This window comes from Talpa occidentalis, unplaced genomic scaffold (assembly GCF_014898055.3).
Source record: "Talpa occidentalis isolate TD23 unplaced genomic scaffold, MPIMG_talOcc4v2.1 talOcc4.12, whole genome shotgun sequence".
NCBI classification, from domain to species: Eukaryota; Metazoa; Chordata; class Mammalia; order Eulipotyphla; family Talpidae; genus Talpa; species Talpa occidentalis.
In genome coordinates this window covers 33,333,032-33,346,110 of record NW_023601212.1, presented here as the reverse complement: position 1 = coordinate 33,346,110, position 13,079 = coordinate 33,333,032, and the positions used below count along the sequence as shown (strand labels likewise).

At 39.5% G+C, this 13,079-nt stretch overlaps 1 protein-coding gene across 1 annotated transcript in view; it reads right to left on the bottom strand.

Annotated features, from left to right (window-relative positions):
* The window catches only part of CWF19L2 (CWF19 like cell cycle control factor 2), a 100,899-nt gene that overhangs the window by 77,991 nt on the left and 9,829 nt on the right, over positions 1–13,079 (bottom strand). The window contains exon 4 of the mRNA XM_037507909.2: positions 4,198–4,856. Within this exon, the coding sequence (XP_037363806.1) occupies positions 4,198–4,856 (659 nt within the window). The remainder of the gene's footprint in view (positions 1–4,197; positions 4,857–13,079) is intronic.

The window sequence follows — 13,079 nt, the reverse complement described above, 5'->3', positions numbered from 1 at the left end:
CTGGCCTGTGCCCCGGCTCTTGTATGCATAAATAAATAAAAAATTTTAAAAATCTAAAAAAAAAAATCTGATTTTGAAAAATCAGTATTTGAAAAATACTAACCTAACTCATCAGCACACTTTTCTCTTCCTCCACATATCCACAAAAGGCTAATTGTTCTATTTGTACAGCCACACTGGATCCTTCATTCATGAACACTGACCGTGGGATTGTGTTCATTTATCCCTTTTAGGTGCCTACTTTCTTCTCAAATTGATTCTAAAGCTTTCCCACTGAAATATAAACATGTTCAAATATCTGCACCTTGAAAGAAAGGGGGAAGGGAAAGGGGGAGATACTTCATTAATCCCACATATCCTACATATGCTTTATATCCTTTTCATCTCAAAACCAATAATCATAACTTAGTCTTGAAAGTTGGTATATAAGTCCTGTTTCATAATAGTATTTTATTTTACAGAGGTTAACAATGATAATATTTTTTATTAAACTGCCAAAGACTTCCGTTATATTCCATCTAAAGGCACATATGTGTCATTTAAGTTGACTCTCCCCTTTTGTGGGGAAACTTCTCCTGTGGAGAAGGGAAGCTTAAGGATTCACTTGAGATGGGCATCTGGTAGTGGATGTGGTGTGAAATATACAGGTGCTGTGGTGAGAAGCTGAACATCTGAAATCTATACTGTATTGTAGACCAATGTGACCTCAGTAAAGATAAAAAAAGATTCAATCAAGACAGGACAATGAAGATGTATGCTTAAGTCTAGCCAAAGCCGAAAAATACAAAGCCCGTCAAAATGAAAATATATGGGCCTCCCTGGTGGCGCAAGGGGTTAAGCACCACACTGTGAAACAATCCACAGCCTCTGCAGCACAAATTCAATCCCTGGCCGGCCAGGAAGTAACCCACATGGTGCAGCAGATCTCTCCTGTCTTGCCCGCTACTCCCTTCAGCAGTGTATTTCAGTCAGTCTGCCTGTTCTGTTCCCCACTCTGTCTCTGGTGAGTCTTCCCACTCCCCGCATCTCTGGCCCATACCCCAGCTCTTGTATGCATAAATAAATAAATCTTTAAAAAAAAGGGAAAATATATACAAACACATTTTATTCCTAAGAATCAGAAGCTTAAAGTTCTTAATCACATGAGCCACTACTAAGGGATGTTTTTGGCTATTTAAGATGATCCAAGGGCCTAAAGAGGACAGAGGAAAAGAATAATAAATCTAATCACATTAAAGCCGAATGAAAAAGTAAAAAAATAAAGAAAATGTACAAATGATGAAAAAATTATATTACATGACAAATATAAAGAATTCTCACAAATGAAGAACTCAGAATATACACAAAACATGACTAGTCAACAAAAAAGATAAAAATAAACAACATCTAGGGCCTCCCTGGTGGCACAAGGGGTTAAGCACAGCCCTGTGAAGCTATCTGCAGCCTCTGTAGCACGAGTTCCATCCCCTGGCCAGCCACATGGTGCAGCAGACCTCTCCTGTCTAGGCCGCTGCTCCCCTCAGCAGTGTATTTCAGTCAGTCTGCCTGTTCTGTTACCCACTCTCTCTCTCTGGTGAATCCTTTCACTCCCCACACCTCTGGCCTGCACCCCAGTTCTTGTATGCATGAACAAATATATCTTAAAAAAAAAAAATCTATAAAACATGTCCTTCCTCACCCATACTTACAAGACACGCAAATCAAGGAAAGACTTTCTAAGCTGCATATATACGAAGATCAAAATGTTCGGCAATACCATTAGCATATAGGTCTGGTAAAAGTGTAAATTGTTTAATACAATAAAGTACATGTATAAATATAACTGTACTTCTTGAAATTCACTTTACAGTCTACTTAAAATACTGTGCAAATTACACATACAAACCTACTCACTACAGCACTATCTGTAAAAAGCAACAAACTGGAAATCTAAAGGCCATAAATACTCCTATTTAAAGAAATACTAACATAGCTAAGTTTCATAATACACTATTAAAGTCTTCTCAATGAAAAAAGTATATACATATAAACTAATGTGAAAACATTTCTTAATATAAACTGATTAGAAATAAATGTTTGTAATAGTGTATGCATTGTGAAGCTATGTAATTTAAATATATACGTTTTATCTCTTGTAAAAAGGTCACAGACTCAGGAAATGGCCATGTGTTACATATTATAGCCAAATAAAATACCAAACAATAATTTATATGATACCCAGTTAAATTGACATTTCAGGTAAACAAATTATTTTTTGTGTGTATGTCCAAATATTACTTTTTTTAATTTGCTAACTGGAAGCCCTAGTTGCATAATACTATTCAGATCACAACCTCAGCTGCCTCAGACTATGATTTCTTCTTTCAGCTCTATGAAAGTTCTAAAGTCAGTCTATAGTTTTTTTCTAATTCTAAAATTCAGGGGGTTAAAGCTTCCTAGAATTCTGGCATTTTATAAAGAGTTCAACATATACCCAGGATAATGCTCAGACAAACAAACAGCTTCAAATAATCCTTCACTGAATCCTTCTAGTCTCTGAAAACAGGCATTTGTCACATTCCTACCTTCGTCTCTTACTTTACACCACTCTACACGCTCAGACTTTCTTTCTTTTTCATATATGTGGATGATTCCTAGGCTGTTCTCTCCCTCTCCAGTCAATCACAGAATTCATGGAAAGCCTCAAACCATCTGTAACATCAAAATTAACATAGCTAACCAAAAAAAAATGCAAAAATATAATGTAAAAATATAAATATATGGCTTTAGCGAATGTCTGTATTACTACGTATCTATCAGAAGCTTACAATTTAAGTATGACATGCAAACAAGAAGCAATTAGAGAACCAGAAGAAATATTAACAGTGTAAGAGCTTCACATACTCTGATTAGCTGCAGTCACAGAAGACCTATAGGTCACCCAAATGCTAGCCAACCCCAAAGATACCAGGAAATATGAGTCTCATCCCACTAGCAACTGCGACTGGAAATAGTCTACTTCCCAGAATACTTGGAGTGAAGTCTGGACAATTATGTGTACAGACTTAGACATTCTCTATCCCTGCCCTGCTTAGCCAGGCAACACAACTGGAATTCTCTGGTCTCCTGGGAACAAAGCCCAGACTCCAACTGCAGCTCATTTGCCTGGGGCTACCATTACTCAGTCCAGATCATGCCTCCCACTGAAGGCGGCACACTGTGCTTTATAATCCACAGCTTCAGATAGTCATTATCAAAAGCGATTTACCAGATTCACAACCCACAGCACAATGCTTAATCCTACTACTGCTACCACTGAATTCCATTATTTCCTAAAAGCTCTTCCTTTAGCATCCCATTCATTTTAATGATCAGTGAAGTATAAGTCAGTCATTATCCTTTGGAGACTTACGTTCTATGTGTGACTATCTCTAATAAGGCCAGCCTTGCAGTTAAGTCAGGTCTTCCTAGGTTTGATTGCCATCAACCCAGGTTTCCTATTCTATCGATCCAGTCTTATAGAACAACAAAACAAGCAAAAGCTTCCTATTCTCCTTAATCATTCTAGATACAACTATCCTACCTATATTTTGCTTTTAAAACTCATCTTTCAACATTTTTAAAACCTTTCCATATCAAAAGTGGATTATTTCTTTCTCTGCAAAACAACCACTATAATTTACCCTTCCCTCTATAGGATTTTTCACACATCTCGCTCACTTCATATTTGGGTTTATGGTAATATATTTCCTTTTGTATATTTCTCTAAGACTTCCGGGAAGCATGCAATATTTAGATTTATGATTATAATTAACAATAATTTCTTTTGACAGTCTTACGGCAGCAATAACAAAACCTACCAAATTATCTCCTGTAACAATCCATTTAAAAGAATTATTAACTCAGTCTTTTAGGCTGCAAAAAAGTAACACAGTCTGAACAAATACAGCTACTGAATTCTTTGAAATTCTTTGAACTTTTTGTTAAATAAAACTGAAATGAAATGTAATCCATAAAATAAAACTACTGAATTGTTAAATGTGCCCATCTTATCTCTTCCATTCAATTTAACAGAAAGTCACAACATATCTAAGAATAAGTAATATTTTGTTAATTAATACTAGTTAATTAACATTCAGTTCAGTTTTTTGAATACTGTGAACCTTAATAGTAATTTAACAGCTAAAAAACAAACAAACAAACAAACAAAAAAAATACCCAGCAAATGGAGACTCTGTGTCCAGCAGATGTTCTTTTTTCAGAGAGTCGTCTTTCAGGCTTTCACACTGAGATTCTTCACTCACGTCTTCTGAAATGTGTGGACAGTCAACACTGCACCTGGTTTCTAATGGCTTTCGACTTGAATGCTTCCTGTCGCCTTCTCTTCCAGCAGATCGACTCCATGATGATAAACTCTCTTCACAGTTGTCCGTGGGCTTTCGAAAACCACACTGTATAGAATCCTGAGTGAGCAGTGCTGAGGAGGAACTGGATGGTTCTAAATGCCTGCCCTTGCTATGAAATGACACTTCGTCATTATCAGAGGGTCTTAAGAATTTAGGTCTTGAATTTCCAAAAGAAGAAAACTGACTTTGCCTTGGATTGGATTCTCTTCTCCGTGTTTCAAAGGACTCGGATCTCTTATCATTTTCATCACCACTAAACTTATCTTTACTGATGTTGTTGGCAATGTCTATCGTGCTGTATTTATCCCTCAAGCTTTTATTATGTTTTGCCAAGTCAGATTTTCTACTTTCTTGACTGCTTTGTGCCTTATCTGAATATGCAGGTTTCCTCCACCGTTCTCTTCTGCTATCTTCTTTTGTAGATGCAGTTTTTTCAGCTTCTTCTAATTTTGACTGAAATATTTCCATTGACTACAAAGGAGAAAAATTGAACAAGAAATCTAAAATTAAAAAAGATTCATGACTTGTACCTCATATGCTATTGTGTCATAATACAATGTCATGTGGCACCATGAAAGAAAAACCCAACAAAGAGGGGAAAAATGACCCAAGCAATCACTCTACATAATATGGGCAAAACTATGTGTCCTCCAAATTCATACACTAAATTGCCTAATGCCTCAGAATGTGACTTGATTTGTAGGCAGGGTCTTTAAAGAGGGACATAAATTAAAATAAGATCATCAAGTTAGGCCCTAATCCAAACTGACTGATATCCTCATAAGACATTTAACACACTAAGAGATACCAAGAATGTGCCCCAGAAAAGACTATGGGGAGAATGCAGCCACTTATGAGTCAAGAAAAGAGGTCCCAGCTAACACACTACCCTAAAATAAACTTTAAAAAATGAGCATCAATGAAATATTCCCAATAATTAAAAAAATAAAATCAGGGAGTTCAAAAGAATAAGGCAGAAGACAGTAGTGACAATTTTTTCAAAAATAATTCCCAAAGTGACTGAGATTCAAGAGGTTATTACATTGCTAAAATGTAACAGGCTCATGGGGGGAAAAAAAGAGTGGTTCAAGAATAAAAAGTTTATAAAACAGAACTGTGTGTTCAAAACATGTAGATGACAAACAGAAAAACTAGAAGTGTTGAATCAAAATTAATCAATTCAACACTAGCCTGGGAATTTTCTACACTTAGGAAAAGATGATAAATAAATATGTCATAACGAAAAAGGACAAATGGACAATTAATTCCAGAGAATCTAATAGGCATGTCCTACTACTTCTAGATAGAAAGAACAAGCTGAAGAAAGCTTTATCAAAAAAAAAAAATAGTAAAAAAAAATTTCCCCAGCTCATTTTTCAAATTCAAATGGTTCATCCAATATCCTCAGGTGAGGGTGGAAAGTAAAGTATACAGAAGATTTCAAACACACAAAGAAAATTCTCCACAAAGACTAAATGTAAAAATATATAAACAAATATTTTTCTAAAAGACTAGACTGGGGAAAGGAGGAAGTAACAGTTAATATGTAAATAGATGAGACTAGGTACATAATAGCACATTACCTACAAAGGAAAAAAAAAATAAGACATATCAACTTTTTGCCTACAATACTAAATTCTTTTTTTTTAAGTAATTGCATTCCTTTTTTTTTTTTAAGATTTATTTATTTATTTATACAAGCACTGGGTACAGTCAGAAGCGCAGGAGGTCACGTGAGAGAATTCACCAGAGTCAGAGGGGAGAGCAGAGCAGGCAGACTGACGAAGTACACTGCTGAGGGGAGCAGCAGGCAGCAGGACAGGTCTGTCACACCATGTGGGACCCTCACTGGGTGGTTGGGGATCGAACCGGTGCTGCAGAGGCTGCGGGTAGCATCGCAACCCAGCGCTCAACCGCTGCGCCACTAGGGAGGCCCTACAATACTAAATTCTGAAAGATGATGGAAAAAGTAAATCACTTACTGATTCTATAAATATTAAGGAACATTAATCCAAACCATAAATGAATTAGAAAAAAAGACATTTGATAAAAGGAAGGTATGAGAAAACCAAATGGCAAACGTAATAGTTAAGCCTACAAAACTGTCCTTATAGCTATAAAGCTTAACACAATTGTCAAGAACAAGGTGTCAAATTTTAAATTATAAAAAACTAGGATCAAATTTTTTAAATTATTTCAATAAAATCTGAAAGGTAATATGGGGAATCAAAACATTCTGAAGTTATTATCTTAACCTACGCAAAAATAATTTCTTTTTTAAAAATACAGATTCAATGCATTTCTTAAATTTAACACCAGGAATAGAAAAGAAATGATGGGGTGGGGGGGGAAAGGGATTATTTTCATAATGAAAGCACAAGTAGCTTTTTCTTTTCTTAGTGACACATATTAATGACGTGGCTACAACTAGTGGCTTCTTAGAGTCAATATAGTTACAGACAGCCAGCCCCAGGCCAGCCAGTAAGCTTGTGTGGAAAAGCGGTGCGCTTGAAAAGAAAACGCGGATTGCAGCTGCCTCCGCCTGTGACCTAGGCTTGCGGGGATATGCGCGGGGGCCCTCACTGAGGTGAATGTCCCTCACTGAGTAATCAGAAACCAGGTGTCCGGACACGGGAGCGGGGTGCAAAAGGCGCCATTTCTGCGGACACTGAACTGGGCTACAGCCCACATCCTGGACCTGAGGGCTTTGAAACTGAGACCTGGGGCACGAAATTCGGGGTGCGGGATCCCCACGATGGTGGGGCACAAGGCAGACACAGCACCCCAAAGCCGTTGAGGCTTTCCCCACCACTCCCACTCTGTTCCCCTGTCCCACGGGGTAAAAAAACAGCTTCCCAAGGACACTAGGAGAGATCTCTGGTGCCACCTAGCGACCAGAAAAAAAAAATTACCAACACCCCATAGAATAGGGTACTTTCTTCAGTAAAGTCTGCTTGAAACCTGCAGAAGGCTCCCGGAGGAGCCAGAGGTGAGCTGGGAAGTTTGCCCGCGCCAAGCCCCTTCTGGCCAGCAGTCTGAGTCCAGAGGGGGAGCGGGCACCCATGGCCGGGACAGACCAGGCATGCAGGGGAGTTCATACCCACATCGCCTTTTTAGAACAGGGACCTTTCTTCAATAAAGGCTGCTTGAAACTGGCAGAAGGCTCCTGGAGGAGTCAGAGGTGAGATGGGAAGTTCGCCCACGCCAAGTCCCTTCTGGCCATAGGTCCAAATGCAGAGGGGGAGTGGGCACCCAGGGCGGGGCAGACCGGGCACGCAGAAGAGTATGTCTGTATCCAAATCGCCATTTTAGAATAGGGACCTTACTCAGTAAAGACTGCTTGAAACCGGCAGAGGCTCCTAGAGGAGTCAGAGGTGAGCTGGGAAGTTCGCCCAAGCCAGGCCTCTTCTGACCAGAGTCCGAGCCCAGAGGGGGAGAGGTCACCCACGGCTGGGGCAGATCCAGCATGCAGGAGAGTGTGACTATCTCCGAATCGCCATTTTATAATAGGGACCTTTCTTCAGTAAAGACTGCTTGAAACCGTCAGAAAGCTCCCGGAGGAGCCAGAGGTGAGCTGGGAAGTTCGCCCAGGCCAGGCCCCTCTTGGCCAGCAGTCTGAACCCAGAGGGGAAGTGGACACCCAAGGCCGGGGCAGACCAGGCGCTCAGGGGAGTGTGTACAAGCATCGCCTTTTTAGAACAAGGACCTCTCTTCAATAAAGACTGCTTGAAACCGGCAGAAGGCTCCCAGAGGAGCCAAAGGTGAACTGGGAAGTTCGCCCACTCCAGGCCCCTTCTGGCCAGCAGTCCGAGCCCAGAGAGGGAGCGGGCACCCACGACAGGGGCAGACCGGGGACGTGGAAGAGTGTGCCTGTCTCCAAAGCGCCATTTTAGAACCTTTAGGGACCTTCCTTCAATAAAGACTGCTTGAATCTGGCAGAAGGCTCCCTGTGGAGCCAGAGGGAGAAGGTTCCCTGCACAGTCAGAGGTGAGCTGAAGGCCCCCACAAGCCCAGTCCCACCTGGAAGGAAGTCGGAGCACAGAGGAGGATCCAGAGATTTGGAACCCAGAGTACAATCCAGCTGCCCCACCTGCAGGGAAGTCTGTGGGACTTCAAGATGCACATTTGTAACTAAACACAGAAGGAGGAGAGATTCTGTAACAGTGACCATTAACATACGCAAAGTACCATTGCCTCCCAAGATTTCTGGCATAACAGTTTTTCACTCGTTTGGATTGCCAGTTTCTGAAACTCCCGAAAGAACACACCAAAAAGATGCCAGCCAGTACCAGTGGCACACTGTCCCAATGCATGAAGCAAATTAGAAGACAGGCAGCAGGTAAAAGAAAAACTACAAGCAAAGTAGCAACACCTCAGAAATAAGACAAACCACAAAAAAAAAAAAACCACCCACCAGATTGCAACTATGGTGACTTCGAAGACCTTCTGAACATTCCAGAAAAAAAATTTAAAATTGCCGTGATGGAAAAACTGATAGAAGTCATTAAGGAAAACAACAATCAGAAGAATTAAATTGAGTCCCAAAAGAGAGAAGCCATTAAGGAAAACGACGTTCAGAAGAATGAAATTGAGTCCGTAAAGAGGGAAGTAAAAGAAATGCAAGAAGTTAAAGAATTAATGGAGGCGCTAAAGAACTCTGGGAAAAGCAATGAAAGCAGAATAGATGAAATGGAAGAACAAATAAATACTCTTGAAGACACAGAAATAAAAAGAACCAAAACAGAAAAGGAAAGAGAAGTACAAAGGAAAAAGACCAAAGAAAGACTTCGGGAACTATCTGACTCCATGAGGAAAGGAAATATAAGAGTTATAGGAATCCCAGAAGGAGAGGAGAGAGATGTAGGAACAGAGAAAATATTCAAGGAAATAATGGAAGAGAACTTCCCAAACGTGAAGAAGGAGCTGAAAATTGATATACAAGAAGCAAGAAGAACACCAAATTTCCATGACAAAAGGAAAAATACAGCAAGACACATAATAGTAAAGCTCCCAAGAATCCAGGACAAGGAAAAAATAATGAAATAATGAAGCTGACAAGAGGGAAGAAACAGATAACATGCAAAGGAAAACCAATCAGACTGACATCAGACTTCTTCGAAGAAACACTACAGGCGAGGAGAGAGTGGAGGAACATAGTCAACAAACTCCAAGAAAACTGATGCCAACCAAGAATATTCTATCCCCCAAAGCTCTCTTTCCTCTGAGAAGAAAGAATAAGGACCTTCCCAGACAAACAGAAACTCTGAAATTTCATTACGACTAAACCCCCACTCCAAAAAATACTACAAGGAATCCTAAAGCCAGAACCTCAGAGGAACAAATAACAACGAAAGAAGGCCAAAAAAAAAAAAAAAGTTATTAAAAGAAAAAATAAATAAAATCAAAGGAAAGACAAACACAATGGCAAATACAGATGCTAACATATCAATATTAACTCTAAATGTAAATGGACTAAACTCTTCAATAAAAAGACACAGAGTCGCAGGCTGGATCAGGAAATAAAACCCTACCTTTTGCTGTCTCCAGGAAACACATTTAACTACAAAAGATAAAATTAGACTCAGAGTTAAAGTGTTGAAAACAATCCTATCCTACAAGCAAAAGGACAAAAAAAGAAAGCAGGAACAGATATACTTATATCAGATAAAACAGATTTCAAACTCAAAAAGGTAAAAAGAGACACCAATGGTCACTACATTATGATCAAGGGGACAATACTTCAAGAAGAAATAACACTCATTAACATATATTCACCAAACGAAGGAGCACCAAAATATATCAAACAACTATTATCATCTTGGAAAACAGATATCATAGAAAACACATGCGTAGTGGGAGACTTCAACACACCACTATCAACAATGGATAGATCAACAAGACAAAAAATAAGTACAGACACTAAAGCGCTAAATAAGGATCTAGAGTGCTTGGGCCTAATAGACATCTATAAAACATAAACTCCAAAAAATCTGAGTACACATTTTTCTCAAGTGCACACGGATCATTCTCCAGGATCGATCACAAACTGGGGCACAAGACAAACATCAACAGATACACCAAGATTGAAATCATACCAACCATCTTTTCTGACCATGAAGGCATCAAACTAGAAATAAACCATAAAAAGAAGGCAAGGAACTCTCCTGCCTCATGGAGATTGAAAACCACACAACTGGAAGACCACTGGACTAATGAGTAGATCAAAGAAGAAATTAAAAAATTCTTTGAATTGAATGACAAGGAGGACACCAATATCCTAAATGTATGCGGTGCTGCAAAAGCAGTAATAAGTGGAAAATATATAGCAATAGACGCTCACATCAAAAAACAAGAAAGAGGTTAACTTGAGGAGAGAGGTGGAGCAACATGGCGGCGAGGAGACACTGCGAGTAAGATCTCCCATTAAAAAAAAAGTTAATAGGGAGGAAAAGCGGCAGGTCCCAGTGAGAACTGGGACACGGAAGATAAAAGGACGACTCCAGCAAACTACCTGAAGAAGAAAGTTGCCATAAAAGAGGACTAGAAGGGAGGAAAGCGCAGAACCCTGCTCCCCTCAACACACACAAAGTTGGCACTCTCCAACCAACAGAGGAGGAAAAAAACAAACTAAAACGACCAGCAAGAACAAACTACGCATCAAGCGGGAATGTGAGTGGAAAGGAACTATCTCAGCCACCACACCCCGTGAACTGGAGCTGTGGAGAACCCTGCAGGATTCGCCGTGGCGGTGAGCAAACGGCTCCAGGCGCCATTAGAGAACAGCACAGACCGCCAGAGGAGACCCGCACACAGCCCCGTGCCGGCTGACAGATGGCCACTGGAGGAGCCAGAGGAGAGCAGAGAAGCTCACCCAAGATGCAGGCCAGTCCCAGCAACACAATGTCCCAATGCATACGACAAATTAGAAAACAGACAGTAGGGAATAGAAGAATCACACGCAACCTAACAACTCCTCAGGAAAAAAGCACACCACAAAAAGAAAACCACCCCCCAGATTGTAACGACAGTAACTTGGAAGAACTTCTGAGCATTCCCGAAAGAGAATTTAAAATTGCCATGATTAAAAAAATGACAGAACTCATAAAGGAAAACAATGATCAGAAGAAGGAAATAGAGTCCCTAAAGAGGGAAAACAAGGTCAGAAGAATGAAATTGAGTCCCTAAAGAGGGAAGCAAAAATAACGCAGGAGATCAAAGAATTAATGGAGGAACTAAAGAACTCTGGGAAAAGCAATGAAAGCAGAATAGATGAAATGGAAGAACGAATGAATACGCTTGAAGACACAGAAATAAAAAGAACAAAAACAGAAAAGGAAAGAGAAGTACAAAGGAAAAATACCGAAGAAAGACTCTCGGGAACTATCTGACTCCATGAGGAAAGGAAATATAAGAGTTATAGGAATCCCAGAAGGAGAGGAAAGAGATGTAGGAACAGAGAAAACATTCAAAGAGATAATTGAAGAGAACTTCCCAAACGTGAAGAAGGAGCTAAAAATTGATATACAAGAAGCAAGAAGAACACCAAACTTCCAAGACAAAAGGAGAAATACAGCAAGACACATAATAGTAAAGCTCCCAAGAATCCAGGACAAGGAAAAAATAATGAAGCTGACAAGAGGGAAGAAACAGATAACATTCAAAGGAAAACCAATCAGGCTGACATCAGACTTCTCCGAAGAAACACTGCGGGCAAGGAGAGAGTGGAGGGACATAGTCAACAGACTCCAAGAAAACTGATGCCAACCAAGAATATTCTATCCCGCAAAGCTCTCCTTCCTCTATGAAGAAAGAATAAGGACCTACCCAGACAAACAGAAACTTTGGAATTTCATAACGACTAAACCCCCACTCCAAAAAATACTACAAAGAGTCCTAAAGCCAGAACCTCAGAGGGACGAATAACAACGAAAGAAGGCCAAAAAAAAAAGTTATTAAAAGAATAAATAAATCAAAGGAAGGACAAACACAATGGCAAATACAGATGCTAACATATCAATATTATCTCTAAATGTAAATGGACTAAACTCTTCAATAAAAAGACACAGTTGCAGCCTGGATTAAGAAACAAAACCCAACCTTTTGCTGTCTCCAAGAAACACATTTAGCTACAAAAGATAAAAATAGACTCAAAGTTAAAGGATGGAAAACAATCCTACAAGCAATTGGACCAAAAAAGAAAGCAGGAACAGACATACTTATATCAGATAAAACAGATTTCAAACTCAAAAAGGTAAAAAGAGACCCCAATGGTCACTACATTATGATCAAGGGGACAATACTTCAAGAAGAAATAACACTCATTAACATAAACTCACCAAACGAAGGAGCACCAAAATATATCACACTACTGTTGTCATCTCTGAAAACAGACATCAGAGAAAACACATACGTAGTGGGAGACTTCAAACACCACATCAACAATGGATAGATCAACAAGACAAAAATAAGTAAAGAAACTAAAGCTCTAAATAAGGACCTAGAGCATTTGGGCTTAACAGACATCTATAGAACACTAAACCCCAAAAAAACGGAGTACACATTTTTCTCAAGCGCACACGGATCATTCTCCAGGATCGATCACATACTGGGGCACAAGACAAACATCAACAGATACACCAAGATTGAAATCATACCAACCATCTTTTTCTGACCATGAAGGCATCAAACTAGAAA